At 40.2% G+C, this 17,302-nt stretch overlaps 1 protein-coding gene across 5 annotated transcripts in view; it reads left to right on the plus strand.

Annotated features, from left to right (window-relative positions):
• The window catches only part of myo5aa (myosin VAa), a 65,535-nt gene that overhangs the window by 13,147 nt on the left and 35,086 nt on the right, over positions 1-17,302 (plus strand). For all 5 annotated transcript variants that reach the window (XM_086271440.1, XM_086271127.1, XM_086271201.1 and 2 more), the window contains exons 2-9: positions 2,449-2,559; positions 4,955-5,126; positions 5,549-5,693; positions 7,221-7,377; positions 10,340-10,483; positions 12,094-12,175; positions 16,697-16,804; positions 16,899-17,005. In XM_086271440.1, coding sequence (XP_086127566.1) covers positions 2,449-2,559; positions 4,955-5,126; positions 5,549-5,693; positions 7,221-7,377; positions 10,340-10,483; positions 12,094-12,175; positions 16,697-16,804; positions 16,899-17,005 — 1,026 coding nt within the window. The remainder of the gene's footprint in view (positions 1-2,448; positions 2,560-4,954; positions 5,127-5,548; positions 5,694-7,220; positions 7,378-10,339; positions 10,484-12,093; positions 12,176-16,696; positions 16,805-16,898; positions 17,006-17,302) is intronic.

Consider the following 17,302-nt stretch of genomic DNA (forward strand, 5'->3'; position numbering starts at 1 on the left):
GTCTCTCATTGTCTTCAAACATACTGAATACAACAAACATAACACTTATTGTGTGATACATAAATTAGCTCATATTTGTAGATTTATCAGCTAGTACTGGCTTATCTAAGACATGCTGGTATTGCTATAAAGTAGGTGCTGGTGAGTAATTGCAGTACAGAAATGCAAAAGATATCCAACTTTAAAATGTCACAACACGGGGACTATAAGGCTGTAGAAGGCTACTGTAGAAGTAGCTGTTGTGCATTTTGCAGACTTTAAATGGTCATTTGCAGGCCTTTAAAAATCCTGCACTGGTTCCCTTTTATATGGATGCCAAAACCTGGCAGTTTGGGTAACAACACTGCTTCAATGGAAGAGTTGACTTTTAAGAGTTTTAGTTTTTAACCTCTTGGGAACACAACTCTATTCGTTTTAATGTGATAGTATCCTATTTTTACACACCTTAAATATTCCCTATTTACTGTGTTCCATGCATATCTTTTTCTTTTTCTTTTTTTCAAATTTTCTTCATCCTCTAACTTACAAAGATGCTCGCTCATTTCTAAGTGCCATTCTCATTTTTCTTAAGTGCCACACTATACATAGCCTAAATATACAGGTCACAGTGTTTAGTGTTTCTGCACCAAAAGAGAGAGAGATAGGAATAATGTGCATAACTTGAGGACTTGATAGAGCTTCCATCCATCATCTATCCCTTTCTGTGTCTGGGCCATGGGGCAGCATTCTCAGCAGCGATGGCAGGCTCCCTCTCCCTGGCAATCTCATTCTTTTGGTCACTACCCAAGCTTGGGACCATGGGGTATGAGGGGAGGACTTGGATCGACCGATAAACCAATAGTTTTGTTTTCACAGTCAGCTCTGTCTTTACCAAAACTTACCAGTGCACCTGAGGTGGTTTGCAGACAATTGTGACGGGGCTGGAATGAGAATCAGCACTTTTTTACAGGTGAAAAAACCCCTAATTGGTTCACAAGGCTCTAAAATATTAAGACTCAACAGTTTCTCTGCTAAAGCTGCCATTTCACCCCCACCACTCTCATGCACTATGAAGGGAGGGTTCATGAGGATTTGTGTGACTATGAGGTCATGATTCAGATGATCGGTAGTGAAGCAGCAGACAAAATTAACCACTTATTCTCCCGTTATGCTCCTCTACAGTGAGGTCTTTGTCTTTTGCTTCTGTGAAATCGTCATGAGCAGTTTACGTAATGAAGGTTAAAAAAAATCCTTTAGGCCTGAGAGCGTTCCTGAAAGTTCAACAAGGATTTTTATCGTCATGTGCTCATTAGATGCTCTGGAAAAAATTGGCACTTTTAATATTTCTGTATTAAAAGTTATTCCTGTTCATTTTTCCCCTTTTGTAATGTTAAATATGCTGCATGGTTCTCCAGCTGACTCCTGTACAGTTGGGCTTCCTTGCATAAGTGTGGGCATGCGTCACCATTTATAAGCTAGTCTCTTCAGCCATGTGACCGGCAGCGTCCATCACTGTATTCTCACATTTCTGTGATCAGCTGATTGCCTCCGGTCACATGTATGTAAGGCCTGAAACACTTTTCTGGTGATGCCTGTGTGTTTGTGGGTTTGAAGTTATTATCATGCAAGATCCACTGCTGCTTTCTTTAGTCAGTATAAGCTAGTGTTTGTTCAGTTGTTTGTTTCTATAACTTAACTGACCATTAGGAGCTGAGTTCTCATGACTGTGAAACACAGAACCCAGTGTTTTCTCTGAGGTCACGGATATTAAAAGGATATATTGGATATATTAAAAAGGAGGCATTTTAGTAAAACTGTCCTGTTGTCCTCCTCCATTTGAATTGAGCAGAAGGAAACCTAAGTGATTTGTGTTGGCATGGAGCATCAGGTGGAGTGGGTTTATCCAGAGATGTGAGAAAAGGGGAGATATGTCACTCAGTGAATCGGGAGTTCAAATTTATGGAAGAATTCTGCAACAGCGAAGATGGTTATATGTGTATAACTTCCAGGGAGGAGAAAAAACCTTATTTTGTAAAAAGGGCAGAAAGCATGGGTTGTTTTTGTTTGTTTGTTTCTTTTTAAATTACACATAGAAATGGCCCATAGGTATGAATGTGAGTGTAAATAGTTGTCTGTCTCTCTGTGTTAGCCCTGTGACAGACAGGCCACCTGTCCAGGGTGTACCCCACCTCTTGCCCTACAATAGCTGGGATAGGCTCCAGCACCCCCCGGCGACCCTGTGATAGATGGATGGATGGATAATTTCATTTAAAAATCATGGCTGGGAAAACGATAGAAATTTGGATGTCCATAGAAACGGTCCTGTGTTTAATACTATAAACGCAGCAGCATCTCTGCAGTTTTTATGCAAGTATTAAAGCACTTTATTGTGTACCTGATGTGAAATAACATGTCTGGTTTCTAACTTTCTCTGTTTTTGTTTTTTGTGTGTGTTTTTCTGTGTCTCAGTGTGCTCGGGTTTGGATACCTGATGTAGAGGAGGTGTGGAAGTCTGCTGAGCTCACCAAGGACTACAAAAGTGGAGATGTCTCCCTGCAGCTCATGCTGGAAGATGGAAAGGTGAGGATGATAAGAAGAGGAGCAGGGTGGGGGAAGAAACAGCCTCTTCCTCTTTGTTTTCCCCCCCCTCTTCTTTCTCTTGGTTTTTCTGTCTCTCTGCAGGATTCCTTTATGGAGAGCGCTAATGATAAAACCAATAACCACTAATGAGATGTAGCAGAAGCAAAGATGCCCCGTGGAGCATTTTTAATGTATCTCAGTACATTTAATTTGTTGGCTTAGAATAAAAACAGCTACCAGCATGAAGCTATTCCTTACCACGAGGCACTCATTTAAATGAATGCCTGATAGTGGCTGAACCATTTACTATATTGCCCGTAGTGATTTAAGATTTATGCAGTCATATTTAAAAACACAGACTATTAACAAATCGAAAGAAACACCAACATAAAGTGTCTCGAGTGTGTTGAGCCTCTGCTTCCTATCAGAACAGCTTCAACACATCTTAGTATCGATTCTCCAAGTCTGTGGAGATGAAGCATCATTCATCCAAAAGATGCTCCAAAATTTGTTGTTTTTATGATGGGCATGAAGAATAGGATAAAGGTTTTGTTCTGTTTAGCTTCTCAGCTGCTTAATATCGCTAAAACTTCAAACATTTAAAATTTAATTTGTTGAAAAGTGCCAAAGAACAATCAACAGATTTTGGGTGTCAGTAAAGGTCAGATATGAGGTTTTTTCCTTTTTGTTCAAGCTAAATGTCACAAACTACCTATCCCTGGGCTTTACGCTGCCATAAAAGTAGTAACAATCCAGGTTAGCCAAGGTTACTATAGCTGAGTAAAAATAAATTAAAAATGAAAATAGGTGCAAAAACCTCTTTCAGTAAAATGAAATAACTCAATTCAAAACCAGACTTAGAAAAAATATAAAAATAAGATAAATGTATAGAAGACGTCTTCTGTCTGATGAGGCAGATGTTGTTGTTTTTGAGTCACCTACCCTCCGTATACCCTCCAAATTAACTAATTAACAAGACTAAAGTCGACACTAAAACAAAGCATTTTCAAAAAAACCCCAAAAAATTAAATGAGCAAATCCACTCAAACCGAAACTAATTTTTTTTTTCTTCCAAAAAGCAATTAAAATATGCAAAATGATAAGAATTCTGATTTTGATTAAATTGAATAGTTATACAGCTTTGGTGCAATATGCTCATGTGTGTTAGATGACCTCTGCTGATCATAATAACTCAATTATTCTGTGAAAGATGTAGCTAATCTGTCTCAATCTTGATATTGTTTTCCTGAAGATTTCCTCTTACCGAACCAAATATCCTTATCAGACAAGTATCTGAAATACAGTACATCCATCTCACAAAGATATAAAAGGAGCGAGCAGCAGAAGCTTTCACACAGAAAGAGGGGAGCGAAAATGAAAACAACATTTATACTCTCAAGCTTTGAGCGGTGGAAAATCAGTAGCCTGTCTCATGACATTTCTGAGAACGTGGATATGAAATAGTGTTCAAATACCCTGTTAGCGTGGACCTCTGTTAGTGGTTATATAAATGATCTGATCTCTTCAGAAAGCCCCAGACAGAAAACAGCAGCATGGAAACAGTTTAAAGATAAAATCTCTGAGTGGATTTTATTGCAGGACTTAATTTAGTTTGATGTTAGCAAAGCAGATCTTTTCTCCTTTTAGCAGTGGGTTAAAAAACATGTTCTCTTCTCATCATTTGATCAGTGGGCATAGTGAGTTTAATGGTGACATTGTATTGTATAGAACCACATAATCTACTTGGCTGGTAGTTCCTTATTATGGTTAGAAACAGCACATTTAAGTGCTGTAAATCTTGTAATATAGCTTATATCGCTCGAGTCCCTTCATTTTTTTTTAGTCCTAGTCGAATATTTGTGTCTTCGTTTTTTTAACTGAACCCAGACGTCCAAATGAGGTTGTCTGGACTCAGAGTTTGGATGACAAGCTTTTGACGAGTCATTGGTGAGACAGGGTAGAGCTGACATACCTCCACATCAAAAGAAGCCAGTCGAAGTGGTTCAGGCATCTGACTAGGATTCCTCCCGGGTGAGTTGTTTGGGTCATGTCCAACCGGGAGGAGACCTCTGGGCAGACCCAGGACACACTGGAGGGATGTTGCAGCTCTGCTGGGCTGGAAACATTGCGGTATCCCTCCATAACAGGTGGAAATGGTAGCTGGAGAGAAGTAGGTTTGGGCATCACTGCCCCTGTGACCTGGACCTTGGTGACGAGTAGAAGATGGGTGAATGTTTTTCTGCAAGTTCTAACAAATCTAAAGTCTCATTTTAATATTTTAACCCAGGATTTTGTACCAATCCACCATCTTTTAATAAAACGAATACCTTGTTGTGCCATATTTTGAATAATGTGCTGTTTCTTGATTAAGTCCTGTTCTTGTGGTCGTCCTCAGAACATTGAGCACAAGCTGGACCCTAAGACAAAAAACCTGCCTTACCTGCGAAATCCTGACATTTTGGTGGGCGAGAATGACCTCACAGCGCTCAGCTACCTCCACGAGCCAGCAGTGCTGCACAACCTCAAAGTCCGCTTCATCGACTCGAAGCTTATCTACACTTACTGCGGTAAGCAGGTGCTTCGTCTATCAAAGATGCCAGACTGTATGTTTGCAAGTTTAAAATTACAGCGTTAAGTAATGGTGTCATTGAAGGGATAAATATTGAATTGTCACAGAGTTCCTTTTTAAAGCTGAAAGTAATATAAGCTTTATTTCTCAGCTTATTTTAATCACCTTAATAATGGAAGATTTATTAATTTAAATAAACAAGCTTTGTCTGCCTTCAGCATTTTAGCTACTTTATTCCATTATCCTCACTGATAAACTCAAGACATGTTTTCTATTATTGTAAGACAAATTCAGTTCACATGAGATAAAAAGATAATTAACTATATTAATCATTTATCATCATAACAGCATAATTCCTCTTTATGTGGTCTTGCTGCTGTTCAGCTCATTCTTCCGTTTTTTTTTCTCCTCGCGTCGTAGGAATCGTGCTTGTGGCCATTAACCCGTACGAGACGCTGCCCATCTATGGAACAGATATCATCAACGCCTACAGCGGTCAGAACATGGGCGACATGGACCCACATATCTTCGCTGTAGCAGAGGAAGCTTACAAGCAGATGGCCAGGTTTGTCTGAGCATGTGTGTGTTACCTGAGCAGGCTTGGTTGAAGTCTCCCTGTTGCTCAGCCCTGCCTCTCTCATTAGAGTTTGTAGGTCAAAGCGGAGCCAGAAATAGCCACACGGTGGTCTCACTGACTCTCCCTCTCTTATTTTAATCACATGCGTAGCCCACAAAGACTCTCTGCAGGAGCCAACTAGTAGATCTTTGCACTCTCCTGGTGGGGGCTCATATCATTAACACATTGAATATTGACAGGATGTTGCACTAAGTTTACTCAGACCACAGGGCAGTGAAGGAGGGCCAGAGGCAGCAGCCACAAACATGTCCACTATCTCATGGTTGCAATCCTCTTTATATTATAATCATTAAATAATCATATGTTTATTGTAAACTAGGGTAAGTCTGTAGGTTAGTATTCTATTCAAGTTCTTATTCAAGTGAAATTTGCACAAAGCTTCAGAGTCCTAACTGATGCAATATGTTTGAGACTGATTGAAGTGAAACTAAATGTATGTAAACTCAAATCAGAGTGAAATTAAACTTCCCTTAAAGCCTGCAAAAAGGATAAACGGTGGCTGGAGGTGGAGTAGGATCTGCAACTGGAACTACAGAAGAAAGGTGATGCCTTAGGAAGTAGCAGTATGTAAGGATTATGTCTCATGCATAGAACAAGGAAAGTGACCTGCAGATACATTAAAGTGTACAGACCTGCGATGCTTGTTCTGTCAGCAGGCTGAAAAAGTATTGATGATGATAGCATGTGACACTTCCTATCTGGCTCCTGAAATTGTGTGTGTCACACTTTTAATTATGAAACTATATTTAATTTGGACTGAAAGCTGTAGCAATTTGCATCCAACTGTTTCCATTCTCTTAATTACACTGGTCTGCAAAAAAGAAATCAGCTGCATGGGATATTTTTGGTAAATTTGATGATTTTTAGGGTGCTGAATCCAAAAATGATCTCCATTTCCCTCCGTCATGTATTTTATTACAATTAACTATGCATAATTTTTCTTATAATTGAACAAAGAAGTAAAAAACCGATTCCTTTGTGATTATGTTTAACACTACATTTACTATTTTTGTTTGTGAAACCTTTTCTTCTTCTCTTCGATGCTCCTCTGAACACACTTTTGCTTCATTTCACTTGATTCTTGCTCTTAGAAATATTAAATTAATGTGAGAAATCATTATTGGATATGTTTTTTTTTGACTCAAGTATAAGATACCCGATTTCAGTTTAAAAAGGGAAATTGTATGCTTAATTAAACTAAAAATATGAGTTTTGCAAGAAAACCTGGAAAAATGGAATTTAAAAAATATTTCCTGGTTTCAGTGAGTAAAAATCTGAAACAGTCAAAAAATCCTGTGCAGTTATTTGGTTGCAGACCTGTGTTATCGTTTCATTTAGTGACATAAAAAAACATCCATATGATCCCAACACTATATTGTAATCTACAAACTGGACTTTATCAGCATCGTTATGCATGAACTATAAAGGCTGTTTTGTTTCGTTTTTTAATTTCAGGGATGAGAGGAACCAGTCGATTATTGTAAGCGGGGAGTCTGGTGCAGGAAAGACGGTGTCAGCCAAATACGCCATGAGATACTTTGCTACGGTCAGCGGCTCAGCCAGTGAGGCCAATGTGGAGGAGAAAGTCTTGGCTTCCAACCCCATCATGGAGGTGAGGACTCGATCCTGATCGTTCACCTGTTTTCTATTTAATTAAATTCACTTTTGTTTATATAGTGGTGGTTCACAACACCAGTCATTTGACAGCATTTTACCTTGTAAGGTGAGGACTTTGTAATAGTAAGAAAATAAACACCATGATCAGATGATCCTTTGGGAGCAAGCACTTGGAGATGATGGGGAAGAAGAACTACTTAGACTTTGTTAAATAACTTAAACGTGACCTTGTCTAACCTGTATACTTAAAATTACAGATCAAAACACACGTTGTGCTTCGGCACTACAGTCTTACAAAGTTTAAGTTTATCGTTGGAAGCTAGGTTCCTTCCCCTTCATAACAAGAATTTTCCTGTTTAGATTATTCGAATCTTTGTCTCTCCAAAACTTTTTTTTTTTCAGGGATTAAAATTTTCCTTCAGATTGTTGTTGTCTGTCTGTGTTTCTACTGCAGTGAAGACCTGTGAAGCTTAGGCAAATTAGTCCTGACAGCTGTTTTTACGCACGTAACAGCCAGGTTGTATCTCGGCTGTCTGCGTCTGTCTTTTCTTTTCAGTCTGCATCAGAGCTTCAGGGCAGTGCGATGGCCGCACTTACACACATCAAGCATTGACAGCAGACTGGAAGAAGCCTTCTCTTCATTTAGAAAAAGCACCTTCCCTTGGGTATATGTGGAGATATGAATATGGTGTATTTATTAGTGATTTGTATCTATTTTATATGAATCACAAAAATAGTGTTTTATTTCTCTTATTTACTACTTCTTATATACTGTTCATTCACTTTCTTCCTCGGTCACCCACAGCCGTTTGTTGTCCCATTCTCTTTCACTCTCTTTGAACAGTAAGTTTAAAGCTGCCATCATTTTCCAATTTCAATTTTTACTTTTCATCTGTTTGTAATTTAAATGGTTGTCTTCAGCTTTAAGCCTCACCCAAACGTTTTTCTGGGCTACTTCCCAGAGTAGGTACGTCTTTCTCCCCTGAAAAAAGTCTTAGACAGAAGTCCTGTCAGGGACGTTTTCACTGTGGTCACGCAAAAAAGAAAAATCCTCTTGTGGAAATTGTGGTGGAAAAGGGCCTCTCCTCTTCCTTGCTTTCATTCTTACTCGTCTTTACACACTATTTTGTTCTGTTTCTTCACCAGACTGTGGCCTCAGGCTGCTCTGTGCTGTGATAACACAGGTTTTATCCTTAAGTGTGCTTGTTTGTGTATTTGTTCCCATGGACTCATAAGTCCAGGAAGGTTGCAGAGCTCTTTTCTGCCCCTTATGCCACTCCTTTAACCCACCCCTTCCCCCACCTTATCCGTTCTTTCCTACCCGTCTGCTAACATCACTCTCCTCGACCACTGCTGCTCTCCCCTTCAGCCAATCAGGAACAGGCTGACAGAATGAATAGAGAGCTTTCTTCTTTTGCTGCGGTGATGTCACTTCAGCCTGGATGCAGAGTAGATTGTTGCATCGATTTCACAGAACCTGTGTGTGTTTGTTTGTGTTCGTGACAGAGGGAGAGTGTTTGAACGAGGTGTTTGTACGTGTTGGCTGATGCAGGCAGAAATTGGAATACCTGCTCTGATAAAAGTCCCTCTGTCTGCAGTGAAAGACTGTGTTTGACCTTAATTCAACAAGAACCCACAATTTAACTACATTTAACGGAGCTGGTTCTTAACTTTGTTTTGTCTCTGGGCAGCTTCAATGGTCTATTTACATCAATATGGCTGATTGAGAGCTTGATGTACTGTTTTGGTTTTAGAGTAAGATGAACATAATACAGAAACTTTGGTCTTTATGTGCAAGTTGTACATCAGCCTTTAGGATGAGAGAACTGACGTCGCCAGCAGTCAGATAGAGCCAGCTTAGCTGTTTCCTATCAGAAGGTAACAAAACCTGCCTACTGATTAACACCTGGTACAACTCATTGTGGCGTTATGGGGTAAAAAAAGAAAAGCAATATCAGTCAAAAGAAAAGAAGAGTTTAGATGCAAGAGCCTCTAAAAGCCGCCTCTGTGAAAACCTAGAAAATGTGTGTGCTAAATCCCACGCTGAGCCTCCTCCAAAACATGGTTTCCTGGCAGAAACCTCTCAAAGTCACTTCTGTTCATCACAAAAAAAGCTACATGTCCACAACAGCACCAATCAGAAGACGCAAATCAGATCATCAACTCTGTAACATTCAGACGGATCAGTTCGCTGACACTGTCACAGTAATGTTGTTTTCCAGCTTCAGACATTACTTTGTACCTTAACTTACTTGACATGACAGCAGTTGCTTTTTTTGAAGTTATATGTGCACAACTGTAGAAAAGTGTCATTTAGCCTTTTAAGCCTAACACTATTTTTTAATGTACATATTTTCACCAGAATGTCATCTAAATGGAGTCATCTGCAGAACTGTGAGGCCAAAATGAAAACCTGAAAGAAGCTGTCAACAAGAGACACATAGGAGATGATGATGATAATAATAATACACCAGTTGTCAGCTTTTTGTGGAAATTGCTAGATAGTACCTCCTTTCCGATGATCACAAATATGTTGCAATACATAATTAATCAGGGATCAACATTCAGCCCTTACTGTACTTACTGGCCTCTTTAGTAATGATGCTGCGCTTAGGAACCATCAAAAGTGGTGGAGGATGCAGTTTTATAACAGGTATACTTTGCATCTAGTACTGGGTTCTCCAGGTTGTAAGATAAATGTGTTTTTTCCTGTTTTAACCACAGTAAAAATGACCGTTCACTCTGCTGTATATTTTCTTTTCTTGTGTTTCCTTGCTGCTCTAATATCTACCCAGTCAAACTCTGAGCACTCTTAACATGATTGGGGTTCTTCCACTATCCAAATGCACAGACTCTTTGCATTTACAGTGCGCGGACCAGTTGTGGTTATCTGCATAGCCTCTCCTAAAGACGCACTTTGTGATGATTGTTGGTTGTGTCTGTCTTCTCTTACCCAGGCCATCGGAAATGCAAAGACCACCAGAAATGACAACAGCAGTCGCTTTGGGAAATACATCGAGATCGGCTTTGACAACCGTTACCGTATCATCGGTGCCAACATGAGAACATATCTGCTGGAGAAATCGCGAGTGGTATTTCAGGTGAGTGCACAAGATAAGCCTATGCTGTGTTTGTTGTTCTGTGTACTGATTCGTTCCCTCATTACGTTTTTTTTCAGCAGTCACAAATTAATGCTCAAAAGTTAACCTTTAGACATTTTCAGTTTCTACTCTGAATTTCCTGAATGTTTTTGAGCATCACTTTTGCTTTGTTCTGCGTGAGCATCTTGTCGTTAGCTTGCTTCCTTAATATTAGGGGTGCTTTGGGGAAAAGCTTGTTGTCGGCCTTTACAGCATTATAATGAAAGCTGTTGCCCTGCTAGAGTTACAGCAACATTCTTCAGGTCATTCATAAGAAAACTGCACTGGCAGTAAAAAAGTCAGGCCCTTCAAAAAAACTCACTGGAAGGATTTTAATAATATCATCACTTGAGTAGTAAAGTCTCAATCATTGATCCTACAGCTTATGTAACATTAACCCTGCTGTAGTGATACAATGGGTAGACTGTGAAATGCTGTTACACAGGAGGATGGTACTCTTTGTAATGCAGTCACTCCTCAGCAGCTTGTGCTACGTAACATCATTAGTGGGGATCATGAAAAACTTGCCCTGTAAGTACAGAATAGGTATGCAACAATCATTTCCTCCTTCACAAAGACAAAGGAAACCAAGTAAACCCGTCCCTTTACTGCTCATCTGTCACACTGGGTGACAGCACGGCACTCCTTTCCTCCTTTCCTATTCCTTCCATCTCTTTGTCTGGGCTGGCTGACCACTGGGTTTGGAAACTGTGGAGTCCGATCAGATGAGCAGTGACCTTGCGCACAAAAGTCAAATCAGTTTTGTGTGAAGTTGACTTTTGTTGTGTATGTAAGCTTTGTAAGTTTGATGTTCATGGCAAAATCACAGTGCACACAGTGTAAGTGGTCTGAATTAAACTTCCAGACCACTTTTCACAAAATTCAAAATAGCAGCCATACTGGAACCTGTCTCAACATACCCGAGCAGATGATCCTGGACTAGAGATTGGCCAGCTCATTTCAAATAAGGATTTCATTTCATTTTTATGGGCACATTCAGGGAAATACTTCATAATACCTCATAAAAGTTTACTGAATACTGTCTTTAAATATTCTATAAATAGAGTTTTTCTCTTATATAAGCTGCTATCTTTCTTTCTTATATATTTAGTGGGTGTGTTTTCTTACTGGAGAAACCTGTAGGGTGGCATCTAGATGATAAAAGAACAAGGACATTTATTGCCTGGAAAAAGAAACATTTTCTCTCTCTCTATCTCACTCACTCACTTTGCCTCTCTCTCTCACACACACACACACACACACACACACACACACACACACACACATAGACAATGCTACTGAGGAATGAGGATGTTGGCAGAGAAACGTGATTACGTTCCTCACATTTGTCAAACTGTCAAACTGTATAATTGTAAAGCAGTATGTAAAGAAACAAGCAGCTGATTTTTCTTGTCCCATGAATGTTAGCTGTAAAAAAGTAAAAAAAAACATATCTGAATGATGATTAACTAATTTAGTGAACATTAATATTAAACCATTTTATTCATTATTAATTAAGAAATATAATATCTTATTGATTAATCAGATATGATCTTTCTGCTTTCTTCCAGGCGGACGAGGAGAGAAATTATCATATCTTCTATCAGCTTTGTGCATCTGCACATCTGCCTGAGTTCAAGGCTCTGAAGCTAAGTAAGTCGGTCAGATACACGTTACACACACACACACACACACACACACACACACACACACACGTATATGTATATACATATATGTACAGTGGGGCAAAAAAGTATTTAGTCAGCCACCGATTGTGCAAGTTCCCCCACCTAAAATGATGACAGAGGTCAGTAATTTGCACCAGAGGTACACTTCAACTGTGAGAGACAGAATGTGAAAAAAAAATCCATGAATCCACATGGTAGGATTTGTAAAGAATTTATTCGTAAATCAGGGTGGAAAATAAGTATTTGGTCAATAACAAAAATACAACTCAATACTTTGTAACATAACCTTTGTTGGCAATAACAGAGGTCAAACGTTTACTATAGGTCTTTACCAGGTTTGCACACACAGTAGCTGGTATTTTGGCCCATTCCTCCATGCAGATCTTCTCGAGAGCAGTGATGTTTTGGGGCTGTCGCCGAGCAACACGGACTTTCAACTCCCGCCACAGATTTTCTATGGGGTTGAGGTCTGGAGACTGGCTAGGCCACTCCAGGACTTTCAAATGCTTCTTACGGAGCCACTCCTTTGTTGCCCGGGCGGTGTGTTTTGGATCATTGTCATGTTGGAAGACCCAGCCTCGTTTCATCTTCAGAGTTCTCACTGATGGAAGGAGGTTTTGGCTCAAAATCTCACGATACATGGCCCCATTCATTCTGTCCTTAACACGGATCAGTCGTCCTGTCCCCTTGGCAGAAAAACAGCCCCATAGCATGATGTTTCCACCCCCATGCTTCACAGTAGGTATGGTGTTCTTGGGATGCAACTCAGTATTCTTCTTCCTCCAAACACGACGAGTTGAGTTTATACCAAAAAGTTCTACTTTGGTTTCATCTGACCACATGACATTCTCCCAGTCCTCTGCTGTATCATCCATGTGCTCTCTGGCAAACTTCAGACGGGCCTGGACATGCACTGGCTTCAGCAGCGGAACACGTCTGGCACTGCGGGATTTGATTCCCTGCCGTTGTAGTGTGTTACTGATGGTGACCTTTGTTACTTTGGTCCCAGCTCTCTGCAGGTCATTCACCAGGTCCCCCCGTGTGGTTCTGGGATCTTTGCTCACCGTTCTCATGATCATTTTGACCCCACGGGATGAGATCTTGCGTGGAGCCCCAGATCGAGGGAGATTATCAGTGGTCTTGTATGTCTTCCATTTTCTGATGATTGCTCCCACAGTTGATTTTTTCACACCAAGCTGCTTGCCTATTGTAGATTCACTCTTCCCAGTCTGGTGCAGGTCTACAATACTTTTCCTGGTGTCCTTCGAAAGCTCTTTGGTCTTGGCCATGGCGGAGTTTGGAGTCTGACTGTTTGAGGCTGTGGACGGGTGTCTTTTATAGAGATGATGAGTTCAAACAGGTGCCATTCATACAGGTAACGAGTGGGGGACAGAAAAGCTTCTCACAGAAGACGTTACACGTCTGTGAGAGCCAGAGATTTTCCTTGTTTGAGGTGACCAAATACTTATTTTCCACCCTGATTTACGAATAAATTCTTTACAAATCCTACCATGTGAATTCATGGATTTTTTTTTCACATTCTGTCTCTCACAGTTGAAGTGTACCTCTGGTGCAAATTACTGACCTCTGTCATCATTTTAAGTGGGGGAACTTGCACAATCGGTGGCTGACTAAATACTTTTTTGCCCCACTGTATACTGACAATGGAATTAAATACAAAAGCTCTAGCTGTAGAAGTGCTAAATTCATTTGCAGCACCTGAACACACATGGCTATTAATGAAATGCTTTAGAGGTTCAGACTTTATAAAAGTTGCCATCATGGTCTCACTCATTTTGAGAGCGCCAAACCAATGATCTGTATGAAAGATGGATGTATACAGGCCAAGAAGTATAGAAAGCTGTTGGTTTGCACTATACATTTTGGAGCCTCAACATCAGCATTTAACAATGTCAGTGTTTTTAAAGCCAGAAGGTTCCTAATTTAGACAAGAGGTTAGAGTGCTAATTTGCGAGCTAATGCTAGCTAGCTTGATTAGCAAGCTCATGAGCTGCATGAACTGCATGCAGTCACATAAATATATGCAAAGTAGTGCCAAGCAATAGAGTATTAAAAAAACAAGAATTTCACCAAAATGGAAACACAAACTTCTTGGATGGTCTGTATCACAAATCAAACCGTATTATTAGACAGACTGTGCCATTAAAAGCCCCAAAAGGCACCAATAGCACAAACAGAGAAGAGAAATCCAGTCCACTGTTCAGCCAGCACAGCTGAGGCCTAGAAGACAGCCAGGGGATACAGGAGTCTTGTGTTGTACATTTGCCAATCAAAGTGGCCACACCTCTTAATTAAATATAAATAAATAAATAAATCGCTCGCTGAAGGGGGAGACTATCCATAGAGACCGCAACTGTTTTCGTACCAGGGTGTAAGCATGTTTTTAAATGCTTTAATGTGGGGCAATTTAATATGGACGTCTGTGGGGATAAACTCACTTTTTAAAGCAGCCTTGAAGTGGAGGAAGCAGAGGAAATGCAGTTTATGGCACTTCAACGCTTCAGTGCTATTTTTTTTTTTTTTTCCAGCCCCAGAGGTTGTTACTTGTTTAGACCTCATGAAAAAAAACATTAAGTGCCACATAAGAGTGATCTTTTTCTTTTTCACTTCAATTTTAGGTGCAAATAGATTTCACAAGCAGTCCAGACCTCTAATATGAGTCATGCTGGTGGTGGCATCGGACTCCTGTAAATATGTTACAGAACAGAAAACTAGGAGAGGCAAAAAAAACGCTCCCTGTTCTAAGCACCGATCACCAGATGAGCACGTGCGTACACAGCTGGGATTCAACCCCAGACTACTCACTTCCTCCTCTGACCCTTTCAGCACATATACTACATTCTACTCGTAATCTGATGATGCCTAAAAAAGATCTTATGTTAGACAAAGTCATCATTTAAAAACGAGGCAAGAGGAGGCAAGTGAATAATTTACAATATGCTGAAAGGTTATGGGTTTTTTTGTTTTTTGTTTAAGGCTACGAAAGACCAGCTGTAACTAGAACTAACTTCCTTCCTCATTCGTCTGTTATATTTTTGTGAATGAAACTTACCCACAAATGGAACATAATGGTTAGACTTTCACTTTATGCTGTAAAGTGAAAGCATTTCATTAAAATGACTTAACAGACAGGGGGAATTTCCTTTCCCAAGTGTATTTATTTTTTCGGCTTGTGAGTCACTCTTGCTGTAGACAGTATGCCAGAACGGTGAAATCCATTGGCTCAAGAAGTCACTGACTTTGTAATGAGCAATAAAAATTAGGCTTAGATTGAAATTGCTTCTTGATTTTTATGTGTTTTAGAGCATTAAAAAAAAAAATGAAACGACAAATGCAAAGCATCCTGCCCAAAGATCTAGATCTCGTTTAGATATATATAGGTTCAGGTTAGTGTAATGGTCTGGCACTAGTATGATTGGACAAGCAGTTGATGAGATGAATGAAACACACATAGATGGACAGTCAGAGATTTCTCTAAATTATTAGTAAGATATCAGCTTAGATGCATCAGGCAAAGTTCCTGCTGTAGGAACTGAACTGTGACTCATTGATTCTCTGGTTCATCAGGCTCCCTTATAGAGCGCTCCCACTGTGGACCTGCACCTGCTCATCCTAGTCATGGACACACACTCTCTGCTGGCACTGCCATTTACTGCCACTCACTTGGCACTCTTTCTATCTCCTACACACACACACACACACACACACACACACACACACACACACACACACACACACACACACACACACGCAGCTGCTGTCTTTTCCTCTCCTGCTAACTTCCTGGCTCAGTTAATGGAGTGGTTGTCACAGTCATGTCACTGACTCTTGTTGCCAGGCAACAGACCATGCCCTAATTCGGTGTTAAGTGTGTATAAAGAAACCGATTGTAAGAAAGTTGGGCTCATACGCAGAAGAAGCGTTCTTGATTTTGTTCATTTCTGAGAACTGAGAGTTTTCCACGTTATCAGTCTCCTGAGCTGACAGTGAACAAACACCCAGCATCACTCTGAGTGAGTCAGTGTCACAGAATAAAAACAGATTATGATCATTTCTACCTAAACTCAGGAAGATACAGTGAATAAGTTGTTAATAACAATGAAACAAAAACAGAAAACTTCAGCTCAGCAGAATATGACGTATTACCTTAAATAGAGACCAGGGCCTTTAGAAAGTAGAAGTAGTAGGGCCTGTAGAAAATCTTCTGAAATCTGACCATGAGATTCGTTTGATGACCACAATTTTGTGTCCTTGTTTTATTTGATCCTTCAGTTCAGCAAACCAGGATTGCAGCTCTGGTTAGTTGCAAGGTTGCACGTTGAGTTCATTCTGGACACAATGTCGCAGCATATGATTGTAATACACACCTTCCTAGTTAGTGGCTGAGGTTTTAGTAGCACACGTGTCCAAGTAGCACAATGTAAGACTCACTGTTCCATGTTTGCCCCTCTGTGTCTCTATTCAGGCAGTGCAAATGACTTCCTGTACACGAGGCAGGGCCGCAGCCCCGTTATCGACGGAGTGGATGACACCAAGGAGCTTTGCACCACACGCAATGCTTTTTCCTTGCTGGGTAACTCACACACCTAAAAAATACACGCAGGTTGAAATCTGTATGGAAAAAATGGAAGTAAAAACCTAGGGATGTGTTTGTGTGTCCTCTGCAGGTATTAATGAGTCCTATCAGATGGGTTTGTTCCAGGTTTTGGCTGCCATTCTTCATCTGGGAAATGTGGAGATTAAGGACAGAGATGCAGACAGCAGCGTTATTCCTGTGAGGATACTCTTCATACTGCATAAAGAAAAGGGGGAGCGTATCACTGGGCTGTTGCATAAATAAGTGTCGTAATTAGGAGGGACTTTCTCAGTTCAGCTCCACTTTAGATCAAAGTGGACTGTATGTGGCCCTTGATGTAAAATGAGTTTTGCATCCCTGATCAAACTAAATGATGTAGGTCATTCCTTAAAGAATGCCTTGAAAACAGAAGAATCCTTCATACTTGTGCTTTAAATCCCCCGGTAGGAACTCTGAACATGGTAATGCCAGCCAGTTTGTTCTGAATTTCAATTT

This window comes from Aulonocara sp. 'chitande type north' Nkhata Bay, linkage group LG1, assembly GCF_057382095.1.
Source record: "Aulonocara sp. 'chitande type north' Nkhata Bay isolate Kocher_YH1m ecotype deep benthic linkage group LG1, A_spYH_male_GT1.1, whole genome shotgun sequence".
In the NCBI taxonomy this organism is placed as follows: domain Eukaryota; kingdom Metazoa; phylum Chordata; class Actinopteri; order Cichliformes; family Cichlidae; genus Aulonocara; species Aulonocara sp. 'chitande type north' Nkhata Bay.